The sequence below is a fragment of the Aotus nancymaae genome, unplaced genomic scaffold (genome assembly GCF_030222135.1).
Source record: "Aotus nancymaae isolate 86718 unplaced genomic scaffold, 86718_ANA_hifiasm-v0.15.2.pri h1tg000040l, whole genome shotgun sequence".
In the NCBI taxonomy this organism is placed as follows: Eukaryota; Metazoa; Chordata; class Mammalia; order Primates; family Aotidae; genus Aotus; species Aotus nancymaae.
Genome location: NW_026988454.1, coordinates 69,974,651 through 69,991,695, shown reverse-complemented (window position 1 = coordinate 69,991,695; position 17,045 = coordinate 69,974,651). Strand labels below are relative to the sequence as shown.

Genomic DNA, 17,045 nt, shown 5'->3' with positions numbered 1-17,045 from the left:
GGAGATCTATTATTTTTCTGACAAACATTGCCAGACTCAGCTGACAAAAGTTTTTTGTTCTTTGCCCTCTCTTTTCTTTCTGCTTTGAATGTACATGCAATGCCTGGATGTATGGCAGCCAATTTGAGACCATGAAACCACAGCCTAGGATTTGTCAAGCAGGAAAATAAAAGGAGGCTGGTTAGTTGCCACTCTAACCTGCCTAATCTAAATGTTATTGGAAAAATAACCCTCATATTTGTTTAAGCCATTTTGTTACATATAGACACACACAACTGTAATGATACACAAGCATTTTTTTGGTTCTTAAAACCAGTTTTTGAGGTAGAAATCATGACTTTCATTGTACAGATAAGGACACTGAGGCACCTGGACTGGAGCTGTTCTTCCAAGTTCATTCTATCAGCAAGTAGGAGCCAGGATTTGAAATGAGACAGCATGACCTAGAATGCATGGGCTTAGTTCACCAGACATCTGTGGAGACCCAGGAGATTAATTCCAGCTTGAGGTTGAGATGGGAGAAGATCTTGCCAAGCTTTGTATAGGGAGCAGGTTTAGAATTGGAGCTTGAAGAATTAGTAGGTTTTTGACATACAGAGATTGAAGAAATGAGGAAGACATTGAAGATGGAGAGTGAGGTATTGCCTGCCTGAGTGTGGAGACTAGCTACATGGTGAGGGTTTCCAAATACAGGCCTCAAAAGTTTGAACTCTCTGATTTACGGGGAACTACTGAATTCTAGCCAGTATTGCTCAGATGGAACATTTCAACAGACATATTTATGAACATTTCCCAATATGATCACAACATTTAGAAAGTGGAATTCATGTGTTTTATTATCCTTACTTGAACTATGTTTTCCTTTCTTAAAAATGAACTTCAGGGGTCAAATATAGATGTGCAGTATATGATTCAATTTAGAAAATTATTTTCCTTTAAATGGGTGCCACCTTGTGGATAAAAAGTCCTTAGTGCAGTGGTTTTGAAACTAAAAGTAGATTGGTGGCAATTTCTCATAGCTAGCTAGATCTTGTGTTTCATGTTCCATCTGTAAGAAATCTGTCATAAATAACTTTATGCAAAAGATTTTATATGTTTTGAATATATGATCATTTAAAAGCTATTTATGCTGTTGTATCCAGTTCATTTGATGATTATAAGTTCAACATTCTGATAATTTGCCATTCTGTAATACTATACAGGAAAAAAAAAAACCAAAAAAAGTATAAAGGAGGAAATATATTCATTTATTCTCATAAATAATATTAGACCACTCTAATCTGCAGTTGTACATGTGCTTGTTTTGCTTGCAAAAGTGTGTTGTCCATGTGTGCACATTGTATATGTGTTTATTAAAGACCTTAGTTATCTGACTTTAACATGCTCAAATCCTTAAGCACATATACCAAAAAGCAAGTAATTTTAAAATCCTCTTATGCAAGAAATGAAGAAGATAGCTTTGAAGACCTGAAGATACAGAATTTTCTGAAGATGCCAACTTGCTTGTTCACAGGCAGGAAAAAAAGGTCACACTGAGACTTAACCATGGCTGTTAAAGTCTGTTAAAGACTGTGGGCTGTCCCTGCTCCCACTCCTTAATCCCAGCTCCACCCTCCCAGACCCCCCCAATGAGGTGTGGGCACTGACTGAGGTGGCCCACATTATCATCCCCTGCACAGAATCTCACCTAAGGTCCCATTTCCTTCCTCTTTCACCAGTTTCTGGCCCCATATTCTTCCTGAGGACCAGGAGTCCCAGTCTTATGCAGTTTAAAGGGCCTTTGTTGGGGATTATGCAAATTTACCTGTCTACTACCAACCCTGCTTGGATTGGTGACCAGAGGACATACTGGCAGAGTATGCAAGAGTGCCTCCTACCAGGAGGGTGATTGGGCCACCTCATGACTGAATTCTGACATAATATCTCTTACCAGGTACCCATACCCTTCTCTTGCACTTTTACACTATTACTTTGTCACACCATTCTCTGTCACCCTAAGTACAGCCACTGGTCGGTTCTTATCCCCACCCAAATGAGTGTAGAGTTTCAGCATTTGGAATAGGGATCAGCCGTGGCCCTCTCCTCATTTATATGACCTTGCCTGCTACAAGGGGCAGGAGAGGTTCGTGAGCCAGACCCAAGTAATGAGATGTGATCATCTCATTATTTGGTGAGGTGAGGCTAGAGGTGATCTCCCCACTAGCACTGTCCAGCTCCCTCATTCGAGAACAGCCCCTTGTGTTCTTCCACCTGGAGGTCAGGCAGGGAAAGAATCCTCTTTACAGATGGTCCTGTGAACAAGAGACACTCATGCCCCACCTAAGCTTGCCCCTGGTTGCATCAAAACCTGTTTGTAAATCTGGAGAAGCCCCAGCTCTACAGATGAGCTCCACCCAAGCAGGTGAGCACCATTGAGGGTAGAGGCAATGCCCAGCCTAGTTTGGCTTATTTTAGGGTTCCGTTCCCCCACCCCACACTGCGTTCTGGACCACTTGGCTTTATGCATCTAGCATTTTCTTGATCTCTTGTTTTTAAGACATTTTGTCTTGTCCACTGTTTATGCTCCTAGCTGAGATATGCTCCTCCAGACTGATGAGTGACTGGATGTGTCAGGCCACTCACATTAGCACATTAGCTCCTATTCCCACCCTGTGTGATTTCACATCTCAGGGAACATCCCTTCCTTCCTGCAGGTGGTCCTTGAGTGACCCTTCTTCCTATCTGTCCTGGTTTGAGTGTCGGACTACATGTTAATGGGTATATTTCTGAAATACCTAAACATAATGCTTGGCAGAAGTTAAATGCAGCTGTCTTAGCTGTCCTCCATAAACCTGTGTGTTTGAGATTCCTTTTTTCTGTGGAGGTTGTTCTTTTGGCTAGTCCTTCGAGGCAGATGCCAGATAAATTCACCACACTGTAAATCTTGAGGAGATTGGACCTTTGTTTTTATTGCTGGCCAAACATAAATTCCCTAGAAAAATATATTAGCACAGCCGGTCACCAAAGAGCAACAAAGCTGAATTAAAAGCCTCCAGTACAGTGAGGTTTGCAAACACTGGTTCCGTTTCCATAAGTGAGAACAGCTGTCCTGGTAGGGTTTCTTTAACCCTTTAAAAGCACTTAGAGATTTTCTATGCTAAAGCATATTTTAGAAAAACTTATAATGAGTGGAAGGAAAAAACTGCAAAACAAAAAATAAAAAAAGACAAAAACAATCCCGGATGGGTTTTTCATGTGCAGGCTTCTGGAAGTCAGCCTGCTGGACGTGTAACACATGCTATGGAATATTCATCTTGTCTCTCTATGATCTCAGTCTTTGTGCTTGCTATTAGTGAGCCTTGGAGGTTATCACGAATACCAGTTGTGTGAAAAGAGCGCAACTGACAGGATTTAAAGGCTAAAACCAACCTTTCTAATCCCTCTATTCCCCGTTCTCCTCCTTAGGCCATGCCTCTTCTGCAAGACTATACGACATCCTTGCTCCTCTTATGGGAGCTGCACTAATTTCCTGAATGTCAGTCAAAGCCTCCTTCCTTGAGAAGTTGTAGAAATCCGGGTTTCTTTTTCTGACTAGATGGAAAAGGAGCTATAAAGATTTTTCAGAACAAGATGAGTGTCGGTAGTTTTGCCACATTTGCTTAACGTTTTCACTTCTTTACTTGGTAGTTTAGAAATATAGAGTCCTTTTTTTTCTTTCTTTTTAACATTAGATTGGTTAATAAAATTAGCTAAAATTGATTCTAACTTAAAAATATGTGTAGCGATCAATTACTTCATCAGTATTTTTATTAACTAACTTCATGAATAGTGAGCAACAGCTATGTGTGCTGGACGTTGTTCTAAGTGCTGGGGATACAAAACAGACTAAGTCCCTGCTCTCCTGAAACTTATAGTGAGCAGAGAAAAATAAGAAAATAGGCAAAAAGATATATAATGTGAGGTGGCAAGCACTATGGTGAAGAATAAAAGTTAGGAGCTAGGGAATAGTGGCTGTTCAGGGGTGGGTTACTATTCTACACAGGATGGTCAGGGGAGGCATCTCAGGTAAGGCGGTATCTGAAGGATATGTGGGAGTGACCCAGGCAGAGCAAACAACTAGTTGTAAACACCAAGGTGCTCAGCATATTCAAGAACTTTTTAGGTTATAGTCAAGACTTTTTGGATATTATTTTTAATGAGAAGGAAAGTCATCAGGAAGTTCTGAGTAAAAAGTGATTTCATAAAATGATTTCATTTGTGTTTTTAAAGAACCGGTTTGGTTGATATTCAGATAGTGTGAGGGGACAAAGGAGAAAGCAGTGCAACTAGTTAGGAGTAGATTACAGTTAAGTGTAGGAAGAGGAGTAGATTGGACTAAAGCTGTGATGATGGAAGTCATGAGCAGTGATTGGATTCTGAAACTATTTTGAAGATAGAGCCAATAGGACTGAAAGATGGATTGGGTATAAGGCCTAAGGAAAACAAGAGTCAAGCATGACCCTGAGGTTTTAGCCTACCATCCAGCAGAAAGAGAACCTATAGTGATGTGGGAACGAAAGGGACGATTGCAGGCAGAAGGGGTTGGGATCAAGCACACAAGTGGATTGTTGGGAAAAGCAAAATGTACTGATACAGATGCAGGTAGATGGGTTGGTAGATTTGGTGGTAAGAAGTTTTCAAAGACCATGAAGTGAAAATCTGGAGGCAGAGGAGGAGATGGAGGCTTGAGAAAGGAGTGTGGTGAAGTAGTAGAGTGGAAGGGGGAATTGACCAGTGAGTGTTGCTCATGTCAACTGTGCATCAGAGCCACTCAGGACACTTGTTAAAACACTAGTTCCCTCACCCTGAAACTTTCTAATTCAGGAGGTCTGGGAGGCACCCAAGAGTTTGCAGTTTCATAAATTCCTAGGTGATGCCAATGCTGCTGGTCCAGAGACCAGACTTCCGGAAACACTGGGCTGGGGAAATGATTTAAAATGGAGGGTCAGAGCATCACTAAAGGCCTCCTTGCACCTGGCACTAATACATGCGAGTTTTGTCAACATGGTCATGTGCCTTTTTCCAGCCCTGATCAACTGCTTAAGAGCTAGCAGCAGTAGGTAAATAATTGGACTTAACTAAATAAAGTGAAGTGTTGATATCACCAGGATACTTGGAAGGTCTTTCCTCTATGTGATGTCTTTGTATTCTGAAATTGTTAGTTGAACATCTTTTATTTTAAATAGAAAGAATAAGAGAATCTGGAACAGAGAAAGAGGAAAATGCAAGTTTATGGATGAAGTTAACTGTTGTAGGACTTAGAAGTAAAATGGAGTAATATCCACCTCTGGTCTCATATGGCAAGGAGAAACATATGCCCCTTTCCCTAAAATATCTGCTTCTGTGATCTACTAAAGAGCCAAATTGTGAAATATACTTTGAAAAACTAAAACTCAGTTCTTTTGTATTTTATAAGATTACATCACAAACTGAATTTTAAGAGGGTTATGTTGTTCTTTGAAAATATTTATAACCTCCTATGAAAAAATAAGTAGTTAAGTGCAGAGCTTCACACACCAAAATGATATCAGCACATGCGGTAAAGAGAAAATCAGCTGTTAGAGTAAGGGCCACAGCTCATTAACCAGAACAGGAAGAGAAGAACTGACTTCCGTGAAAAGGAACAGTTAATTGAAATACAGTATGTAAAGCAGCAATTTAAGTATACTATGGTATATCTACATATTAAGCAGTATTATATTAATTTTTAAGTGTAACTGATAGTTTTCTTTTTGTTAAAAAAAAAAAAACAGATTCTACTGGAGCCAGGTGTGATCCAGGATGTGCTAGCAGCAGGCAGTCACCTACAGCTGTTGGAGCTTCTCAATTTATGCTCCCACTATCTCATCCAGGTACGTGAGCTTGCATCCTGCTTGTACACCCTTCACATTCCTTTCCCCACAGTCATAAGCTGTCCCCCACCAACTGGAGCTGAATGACAGGTAAAGTGGGGGTGGAGTGTGGGCTGTGGCAGTAGAGTTTCTCCAGGACTCAAACTGAGAGGCTCCTAGGAGGGCAGCTGCAGCTCTTGCATCCAGTTACGGAAGTGGGAGTTTTCCTCCACTCTCCTGCCCACCTTAGGTCCCCAAGACCCTTGACCAGCCAGTTAACTCAGTGACCACACGCAGGGTTCTCTGTAGGGGACTGGGGAGGTGACACTGAAAGGAGTCCTAGTCCAAAGCAATATTGTCTGGTTATGGAAATAATCACAAATGCAAGAAAAGACTAATAGCCATTGAAGATTTCAGTAACAGTGTCTAGTAAATAACAAAGTCCTATGTAGTTAATTACCATGTGACCATCCCAGGCAGTAAATGCTGGAGAAGGGATGAGTGATGTGCACATTCTTCCCCTGATTTGCTGGTCAGGAAAGGCTCCATGAGAAGGAGGGAGAGAAAACTTCCGAACATCAAACACTGACTATGTATTCACCATTGTTTCACATTCAATCCTTACGATAACTTTGCAGATTTTTATAGATTTAAAAAATCAGAGACTCAAACTGTATCCAACTTGCCTGAGGTAATATGGTTGGTAGGATTTTCTGATTCCAAAGACCATTTCTTTCTTGGATGAAAACTCCTTGTTAGGTCGGAGTCTACGGGGCATCTTAGGCAGGCAGCATGGCTATGAGTCTCTTGGACTTTACAGAGGGTTACTAGCTAATTTCCAACTTTAGGATCCTCCCATTTCCCCCACTGGTGTCACCTTCACTTGCATTTATTATACCATTAAAAAATTAATTTGAAGAAATAATAAATTCACACAATTTAATTCCACTGTCTGCGCATATGACATGATACTAGTGAGCAGACAAGTTTTGTTTTCCTGCCCAATTACTTTATTTTCCTTTTAAATCATTTTCTCTGATTTTAAATATATACTTTTATCATTAACTTCTGTTACCTCTTACGTAGTTTACAAAGCTCATGCTCATCTAGCATCTTATTTAATCTTCCCAGCAACCCTGGAAAATAGGAACCATCACTTCCCAGGGAGACAGTGTGAGGAAGGTCAGCCATGTTCACCTGAGGAAAATTCAAATACTGTAGATGGAATTCTTATGATTATCTCAGCACATTTAATCTAACAGTAAATGGTTAACACTTTTTTACCTTATTTTCCTTTCTTTCCCCTCAATATTGTTAGGTGGTATGGGAAAGCTGTTTTTAATCCCTTTCTGCCTGTAGCAAATGGGAATCATGTAGAAAGGTTATAAGACTTCAAAAGTGTGTGTTTGACTTGTGAAATTGAAATTACTTTTATTTGACATTTCCACATCAAATATTACAACTTGGGCTTCATGCATCATCACCTGATTCACTTTCCCCGTGGCAGATAGTAGTCAGGGATGCATGTTGACACAGTTTGGTTACAGTGTCAGTTATCATGATGCACATTATAAATGGTGTGTACATGCAGGGGTGTGTGGGTATACCTAAGCCTGTAATTTTCTGTAAGTAAGAATCCCAGATGAACATTAAACGTTCATGGGTATTTTCCCCATCCCGTCAGATAGGTGAGTTGTTGAGATACTAAGTGACTTGTATACTTTGGAATTTAACTTCTACATTTCATTATTTTGCTGAGGTAAAAATATAGCATGCCTACAGATATATTTTGTGGACAGTTATTATTCAGGCTTCTTGAATAGTGGTTGAAACTTTCACTGTCTTTTCACAAATGTTTTCATTTTGTCATGTAAGTTTACTTTTTCTTTTTATCTGTGATTATTGCAAGATGTCAAACTTGTAGATGGAAACTTTGACTATGTGAATACCAAAATCATATACCCATATTTCAGCCTTTTAAAAATATATACCCTGCTTCTTCCTTAGGATTATAAAAATCAAAGACAGGGTCAATTCAATCTACTTTTATATTTTGATATAGTCTCATAGCTATATCTATTTGCTATTTTTTGGTAATATTGTTCAACTGATTTTTAATTTAATGTGGGACTATTTCATTGAGTATATAAAAATAAATTTTGTTAATGTGAAAAATTGCCAGTGTTTAAAATGTACCCAGAAATTGTGCCTCATCAATCAATGCCGATACATTCTCCATCTTTGTGTGGTGCTTTGTCAACTAGGAGTTTTTGAAACCACTCTCTTCACTAAGATGTCTGATATTGTTCTGTTGTTCTTAAAATGTCATTCTTTCTTTGGTTTATCTGCAAGAGGAGTGAAGGACAGGCCTGCTCAAATATCCCATTGACCTCCAGGGCTTATTACAAAGCATGTCCAAGGAGAACCCTTGATGGAAGCTCCCTGAGCCTCACCGGCCTGCAGTTCCTCTGAACATGTAAATGGTGCTGCTGCCCTCCTGAAAAGGAAAGGGACACCTGGCACTATGTGGGCTCCTTTCTCTTGCATTTCCTCTGGCAGGCTGCTGAGAGCAGGAACCCTAAATTGCAGGAGCAGTGCTCCTCTGTTTCAGTGAGGACAGCTATTGAATTAGCCCCATAATTAGCCTTCTCATGGGTTCTCAAAGCATGTTTATGGGAAAAAGGGAAAGCTGGGCAATGAACTTAACACTAATTGATGGGGTGTGGAGTGTTTTTGCCTTTCTTTAGGCTCCCACTATTCTTGCTTATAGGATATAGTTCCCTCTGAGCAGTGTGCTTGTTTCTAGCCTCAGTCTGTAGTAAACCATGGTCTCCAGAGCACCACTAGCTTTCCCAGGAAAGGGAACCACATATATTGAGGGTCTATCCATGCTGAGTGTTTTCAGGGACTCCCATTTTCACTGTTAAGTCAGCCCTTCATACAGGTGGGTGTTGTTTTCTTTTTACAGATGAAGAAACTTAAATTCAGAACTAGGACGCTGATCTGGCTTGAAAACTTTCCTTAGCTACCCTGATCATCATGCAGGTGGATTATTTCACCAACAAAAGTCTTTAGCCTCATCTTCAAGTCCAGGCCTGTTCCTCCCTAGCCTCATCTCCAGCCATAGTGCCTTTCCTGGCTTGCTTTTTCTGGACCCTAACGCAGATTTTTCATATTGGAACTTGCCATTAGGGCAGAAGATTCATTGGTGGAGATCCTCAGTGGCAGGCAGATCCTCTCAGTCCCCTTTAGATTTTACCAAAGGGTAGGAGTGGGGAAAACTTCATACACACATACACAGACACACACACACACACACACACACACACACACACACACACAGAGTCCTTCGTCTTTGCTGATGCACAATGCCATAAGATAAGAAACATTGGCAACTGAACTTTTTGTTACATTTCCTACAAGTGATGCATCAGAAGCTTTGATGGTATCTCTTTTTTTGTAGTTAGGATTCCCCCTCAAAAAAAGTTTATACATTTTGTATCACCTTTCCCAAATATATTCTATTGTTTTATTAACAGGCATTCTTTATGATGACCAAGTATCATTATCTTTATCATAATATGCAATCTAAACGTATTGAAAAAAAAAGAACCATCACGTAGACTTTCCAAATAAAACCACCAAAGTACTGAATACACGACTCCCTTTTTGATAGGAATATAGGTCTGATATCTATTGCTAGACAGCAGGTGGCAGTGTGAATCCACCAGAATTCAGTAGTTAATTTAAAGCAAAAATCAGAAAAAATGAAAAGAAAAATTATTTATTTTTCTACATATTAGTCTTCTGACCTAATCAGTAAAAAAGTCATTATTCACACCACACTGGGCAATATACATTGTAATTTTTAATATATAATAGGAAACTGTTAATGTGTTCACAGGAAATACAGTTTTGTCTTGGGCTGCTGTGGTCATTTATCAGCACACTTTGTGAAATCACTCATTTGTTCTAATTTGAATGTAAATGACTTTAAGGTTTTACAAATAAGGTGACAGACTCACATAAATGTAATTGCAGGGTTCATCTCCCTCTTTTTATATATCACTCATTAGGTTATGAATTAAATACATCGTATTAAACCAGGGGCATGTCCAATGATGATATTGTAATGGCAAATTACTCTATGCTATTAGAGGTGTATTTTTTATTCATGGACATTAATTTGTCATTAAGCGGCATTAGTTTAGCACTTTTATGTGAAAGACGTGACCTGCAAGAGGAGGCGTGCTGCTGGGATGTGAGAGGCTGGAACACAAGGGCTATAGGTAGAGCATTTTATCATTGTAAGGGAAACAGAGTGGGGGGTCTGTTGCATTTGTTTTTTTTTCTGTTTTTACAGCATGAAATATCATTTCCCCAGATTGAAGGCGTTGTTCTGTTTACAGTGTGCACATGTAGATCAGCTAGTAAAGCAGAGCCCAAACTCTTACTATTCATCACTCAGAAGCCAAGGAGGAACATAAAAGGAATAGGAGGGAGAAAGAGTCCTGCCCTAGATCTCCTTCTCTGTGACTGATGTTTACTCAGCATCCCTTGTCTTCATTAAATTTTACGCTAAGTGGTCTACAGTGAGAATTAGTTATTTTCTCTCTTCAGTTAAGGTGCAAAGGTTTTAAAAATGCTGTTCTCTCATGAGGAAGTTAAGGAGAATTCTGGGTGATTTTGTTCCTTTTTTTGTACCAATGGTGAAAACTGTTTTTCCACTTTCAATTCTGAGAAGCACTAGATTCTTGAAATACCTATACCAGGGCTTAAGGTACCTGAGTGCTGTTTTCACATCATTCTGCAGATGGTTTAATGTGGTTGGAAAATGTCTCGCCACCTCCAGGTACACTGTGAGGCTTTTGAGCAGAGGGATCACATCTTTTACTGATTTTTTTTTTTTTTATTGTACTGATTTTATGCCTTATCCCCTCCCCGCCTTTGCATCGTGGGAGTTCATTATGTACTGAGGGATTGAAAGATACCTTCATTCAGTAATTTTTCTCTGCTTTTTAAATATTGAAATTTTATATTATAGTAGGAAAAATATACTACCAGCCTTTCATTAGTTTTGCCAACTGAATGCATTTTTTTTTGTTAAAAATACTTTCTTTAGGGATTAAATTTGACACTGACACATATTTTACAGTATTATAATAGATTATAATTTTCTAACTAAGTAATATTACAATGACTTATAGGAAGTTATTTCTTCTAAACAATGTATTATAATTTTAATTATTAAATTAAGAGTATCACCTAAATACATAATATATAGTGGGTGTTCTGAAGACAATAACTTATCCTCAAGATTGCAGAGAAGTTGTAACTCACGTTCATTTTTCTCCAACACTGAACCATTTTTTTCCACATTAGAGAAGACAAATGATGGTACTAACATATATATTTAATATAACCATAATCAAATGCACTGAGTGCTGTTGCATAGTTCACTAGAGCTGAGACTCTTGTGTTGGAGAAAGTTAAAGTACAAAATTTGGGAAACATATTACAAGTGGTTTAATCTTTTGGATTATTTTTAATCAGTGAAAATGATCAAAAGGGGTGGAAATGTATCAGACCTATTAAATCATAGCCAACTAGTAATTATTTGTTCTAATCAAGAGTATTTGCTATCTGGCATGGTAATTCAGAATATCATATTTGCCAAATAACATTCATATTTGGCTCTGAAATGCATCATAAGATCTGCAGTAGCCATTTTAGGGTCCCAATTATTTTTTTTATATGCTATTATGTTGGCTTTTATTCCCTAAGTCCACACTAAAGGATGTCAGGAAGCAACAGCCCAGAGGCACGCTGGCTAGCCAGGGAAGTCATTTCAGCATTTTAATCTGTTATGTGGATAATATAGGGTTGACTGTATCTCTTTGTTTGTGAGGTTTTAAAGAGGAGAAAGATTCTTTTGGAAGAATATCTCTTCAAAGAATTCACTAATAATATTAGTCATTCAAACCTAAGCTAACTGTTGTCAGCTGGGTGATTTTAAAATCACTTTCAGCCTACATTTTTCTTCTTAAAAATAAAATGTTTCCATTATTTTATTCATGCTAGAGTTCAGAATCAATAATCAAAACAAACAAACGTAAATCTCACTGAATTCCATTATTAATACTTGGAAATTGCTGAGGGGTGTGTAAGAGAAGATCTACGTTTCATTTGAGAAATTTCATCTCCCACCCACCCATTTGTAAATATTTCTAGTCATAGTGAAATGTCTTTCCTCTTCCCTGAAGCTAAACCACCTTTCTGCTCCTTATTCCATCAGTTATGCCCTGTGTTTCCTGTGGTTTTGATTTCTCCTACTTTACTGGCACTTTGCTTTCAGCTTATAAATAGGATCAATAAGGCAGGAGACGCTCTTCATCTCTCATTACCGCAGCTGCTCCTTGCCCTCACTACACACCTGTACCCAGTGTATGCACTCCTTACATCCTGTTCATTCTTCAGGCCCATTGAACTCAGTCTTCTGCCTCCATTACTCCTCAAAAGTTCTTCCAACAAAGGTCACCAAAGCCTCCTTATTGTCTGATGCAGGAGGCCTTTGTGGTGTCCTAATGTGACTCCTCTACAGCATTTAGACACTAGGAGCTGCATTCTTTCTTGCACCTCTCTTTCTCGGGGCTCTCTCCTATGCTCCTCCTACTCCTTTTCAGTTCTTTTACAAGTCTTCTTCCATTAGCTCCTTGACTGTGCCTCAGGGAGCTCTGTGTGGATGCCCTTCCCTTCTGCTCACTATTGTTCTTTTTCATGCATGTGTGGAGGGGTTACTGACTCCAGCCACCTCTCCTGAGCTCCAGCCCTGTATGTCCAGCCGGCATTTCACTTGATTTCCCACACATCTCCCAAATTCACCTTTGCAAAACTCACACACCTGCTCCTCCTCCCTGGCTTTGTTAAGCTACCATCATCTTTTTAGTCACCTAAACCTTGGCATAATCTTATACTCTGCCAAGACCTCACGAATTCCACCAAATAGTGTTGGTTTAGCCATTTAAATCATTCTCAAATGTGCTACCTTCTCTTTCTCCTCATTGTCATTGACATCATTCAGTTCGGGACTATTTTTTCTGGACTGCTGTACAATAACTCAACTGGGCTCCCTGCCTGTAGTCTAATGCTAATCAATACTGTACAATCTAAGTTATTTGGCCCACAAAACAATTTTTTTCCCTAAAATCCAAGCTGGCTTTCCATCTTTTGATGGCAGAACCATGTCCTTTCTCTTTCTTGTCTCTAAAATGTACCCTATTCTTACTCTACCCCATAAACAGCTTATCTTAGCTCCAAGCCAGCTGCCTAGTCTACACTTTTGCTTGGATATTTCTCAGGCACGTGACCTTTCTGAATGTGAATCCAAGCCAGTAGAAGCGCCCATCTCCCTGAGCCCCATATACACTGACACGGAGACCTTTCAGCTCTACTCCCTTAATTTGTTAAATCTCTCTTATTGCCTCTCTTTTCTCTACTGCTGTCTTCATTCAGATCTATATTACTTATTTTCTGGACTAAAGAAACTTCTTGCTAGCTGATGAACCTGCCTTCCCTCTTGCCTCACTCCAGTACCCCCTCCAAAATTCTGTTTGATAGATTTTGAAAAGTTTTTTTTAATCCATGAAAAATTCTGTTTGATTTTTTTTAAAAGATCATAACCTGATCATGTTATATTCTTGCTTAAAATTATTCATTATGATGAATGTGGTTCACACAGTCTTCGGGATGAGGTTCACTCCTTTTAATTTGGCACACAAGGCCTGTCTTTATTATGAAATATGCTATCTCTTTAGCTTTTTTTTTTTTTTAACAATTTACTACCCATGTGCAATGCCTGTTCCACAGTCATTGTGAACTTTGTGCATTTCCCTGTACCTAAACTTCTTCATACGAAGTCTCCTTTTCTGTGGATTATTTTTCCCTCACTTTCTCACCTTCTGAATTCCTATTTAACTTTCAAGTACTTGGCTCACATTGTCTCCTCTTCCAGAGTTGCCTGGTCCATCCACCCAGTTACAATTATATTTTTCTCCTCTTCTTTAATTATGGGCAATCAATCTTCTGGGAGGCGGATCACACCATATTGTTTGTGTTAATTTACTTATCTGTCTCCTCATGACATAAGTTTATGTCCCAAAGTTGTGTGACGTCAGACAAGTTACTTAACCTCTTTGCCCCCTGACTCCTCAACTGTGAAATATAGATATGGTATCCTATATACAGTCTACCTCTTAGAGATGTTGAAGATCAATGAGATGGTACATGCAATGTGTCTTACAATACAGTATCCTACATCAGTGAGTGCTCTATAAACCAGAGCCGATATAATGTGATGCTTTCACTTGTGAATTCCTCTATTAATTCCACAGTTCTCCTCCTACCAACCCTCACCTCTGTCTTCCCTCATTTCTGGAAATGTCACCAACTTTGCTACCTACTTCAAATTGACAACCTATTGGACAATCTGTTCCTGAAATTTTGGGGAGTAATCACCATTCTGTAAAAAATACTCTTTCTCTTAGCCACTTCTCTTTGATTTTGCTGAAATGCATATATTGTTTTTTAGAAGTCACAAATAATTAAATGAACCATCTCTTTCTGTCTGCCTCTGAAATTTGAAAACATCATACTGAAATCGTACTTTAATAAATAATAAAATAATGATTTGACAGAAGCAACACATTACATGGCATCGACACTTTGTAGACAGAAAATTTTGTTTTATTGTTTCCCCTGTGCTTTCTATAATTAAAACATCTTTCTCTATCCTGGCACACAGAATCCAAGAAACAATTGGAAAAGTCTTTCATCTCTAACTCTAGTGCATGGTACTTAGAAATACATATTGTCTGATTGAATTCCTTCCGCATGTACCATAAGAGCTCCCTGTGATAGAAACTTTGATTATAAAGTTGCATGATATCCTATGCTTTCTGACTAGGGGACATAAAAACTGTGTATTTATTTAAAAGAAAAACTTCTGGATTATTCCTTACTGGGAGATTGCTATCCGTGTCTTTCACTTCCCTCCAGCTGTCTTTCTTTCCTCTGGCCTTCCTTCCAGAAGAAGGAAAGGAGTAGAAAGGCGTGGAGAGTTCTCCACCCCTTTCTCACTGTCTATCCACAGTTATCTTTTAGAGCACGCTACCAACCTTTTTCCTGCTGCACATCAGGGGGCACATGCTATAGGCCCTAGGAAATGGCTGCTTGTCTGTGTCATGGACTTGGCTCCAGATACCCTGGCCTCAGTCCCACACATTCAGTATAATGTTTGCCTACTTCAGAGTCACGATTGAAGGGCTCAGGTCATACAGTTTGTTTGCTGCAAGGATACATTTTTGCAGGATAGAGTCATTCCTTTCTTCACTGAAATGCATACTCCAGAGTAATGATTCCTAAACTTGATTTTGCAAGGAATCATCTGAATGGATGACTAAAACAGACTGCTTGGGCCACTCCGGAGTTTCTGATTCAGGAGGTCTGGGAAGGACCTGAGAACCTGTATTCTAACAAGTTTTGAGGAGATGCTGATGTCTGAACTAGGGAGCACAGTTTGAGAACCCCTGCTCTAGATAATGTTGCCACACTGCTTTTTATCAAGTACCTGACTATAAAATCACTGATATTCAGATTTTGAAAGTATATTTATCACATTTAGATAAATTTGAATTGCTCCTAGTAACGTAAAAATATTGATGCTATGTATGCTTCATAGCATCCAAAATATAAAAAGCCAAAATAATGCAAATCTGAAACAAAAAAACCTTCCAGCTCTCACTCTTATTTGTAATAATGATTAAGACAGTCTGTAGGTAAGTGAGGGATTTAAAAAAAAACTACTTTATTAAATTATGATTGACATACTGAGGGATGATTTAAATTCTGTAGTACTGGGCTAATTTTCAGCAATCTTTGTGTATTAGAGCAAGTAAGGAAATATATCATAATTCTATACTATTCTTTTAAACATTTTAAAACTGATTTTGCCTATCCTGGTTCAAAAAATATAGTTTTGAAATTTTAGTTTTAAAACCCTAGTTGCTCAGATAAACTATTTTCAATTAAAAGAAATATATATATATATAAATTTCCCCTATATATTCCATATTCATTGGCAATCTCCTAATGTGCTGAGTCAGGTTTAGTGAACTTTGAAACAGTATTTTGCAGTACATAGTGACTGGGGCCAGAATTATAGTTACTGTTGATGGCTATGTTTCATTTCCTCCCTACTAGATTTCTAGCTTACTAGAAAATTTCTCAAGGAACAATATGAAATTATTCATGAGCCTTGGGTATTATGCATACAATTGATTATGAAAACGTACTAGTAACCTAATTGTAGAATTCCTGTGTTATACAGCATACATATATTTAAATAGGCCTTGCAAGACTCCAAAAATTAGAGCATGCTGGAGTTTTCCTTGTATTTTTTGAATTGCTACTAATACTTTGCTTTCATTTAATCAAATTGTATCACATACATTTTGCAAGACTCCAAAAATTAGAGCATGCTGGAGTTTTCCTTGTATTGTTTCAATTGCTGCTAATACTTTGTTTTCATTTAATCAAATTGTATCACATACATATTCATATCAATATATGAATATATAGTTACATACAGTTGTCCATACATATTTCCATACTTACATACAAAATGTACCTATATCTTTCTGTATGTTTATAGATATAAAAATATCTGAGCTTGGTTATTTTTATCATATTACAAGTTATCTGGCCTTCATTGTCAATGAATTGCTCATCTTTTTCTTCTGTAACAATTAGATTTTATCCTATCAACTCTAAGACAGTATTGAGAAAATTCACAGAGCCCTTCACATGCACGATAAACATGATAACTTTTTTCCTATATAACTGATCCCAAGGCTATTAAAAAGCTTAGATTTTGTTTATTTATTGGTTTGTTTCAACCTGTTCCAAAGGCCAGACCCTCACCGCACATCCACACCAGCCCCCTTTATGTTGCTGCTTCTATTCCTGGAGTACCAGCCTTTCCTGCAGCACCAGGTTAGGTAGTCACATAATACCTTGATTTATAACTAGGTTGTAATCAAAATAGGAAACAGGTGGAATCACTACTGGGTATGGTGCCTTGGATATTAATGGCTTGGCTCAGCAGTGGAATTTCCAAAGCTGTATACACTTTTTTGTCTT

General features: G+C 38.5%; 1 protein-coding gene across 8 annotated transcripts in view; it reads left to right on the top strand.

The window, feature by feature from the left end:
• The window catches only part of KLHL32 (kelch like family member 32), a 203,039-nt gene that overhangs the window by 121,912 nt on the left and 64,082 nt on the right, over positions 1 to 17,045 (top strand). For 6 of the 8 annotated variants that reach the window (XM_012444269.3, XM_012444271.3, XM_012444266.3 and 3 more), the window contains one exon: positions 5,772 to 5,870. The exons of 1 other annotated variant lie outside the window; for it this stretch is intronic. In XM_012444269.3, coding sequence (XP_012299692.1) covers positions 5,772 to 5,870 — 99 coding nt within the window. Of the gene's footprint in view, positions 1 to 5,771; positions 5,871 to 17,045 lie in introns of those variants that run through there. One more of the 8 variants, XM_064360825.1, reaches the window with a different exon arrangement.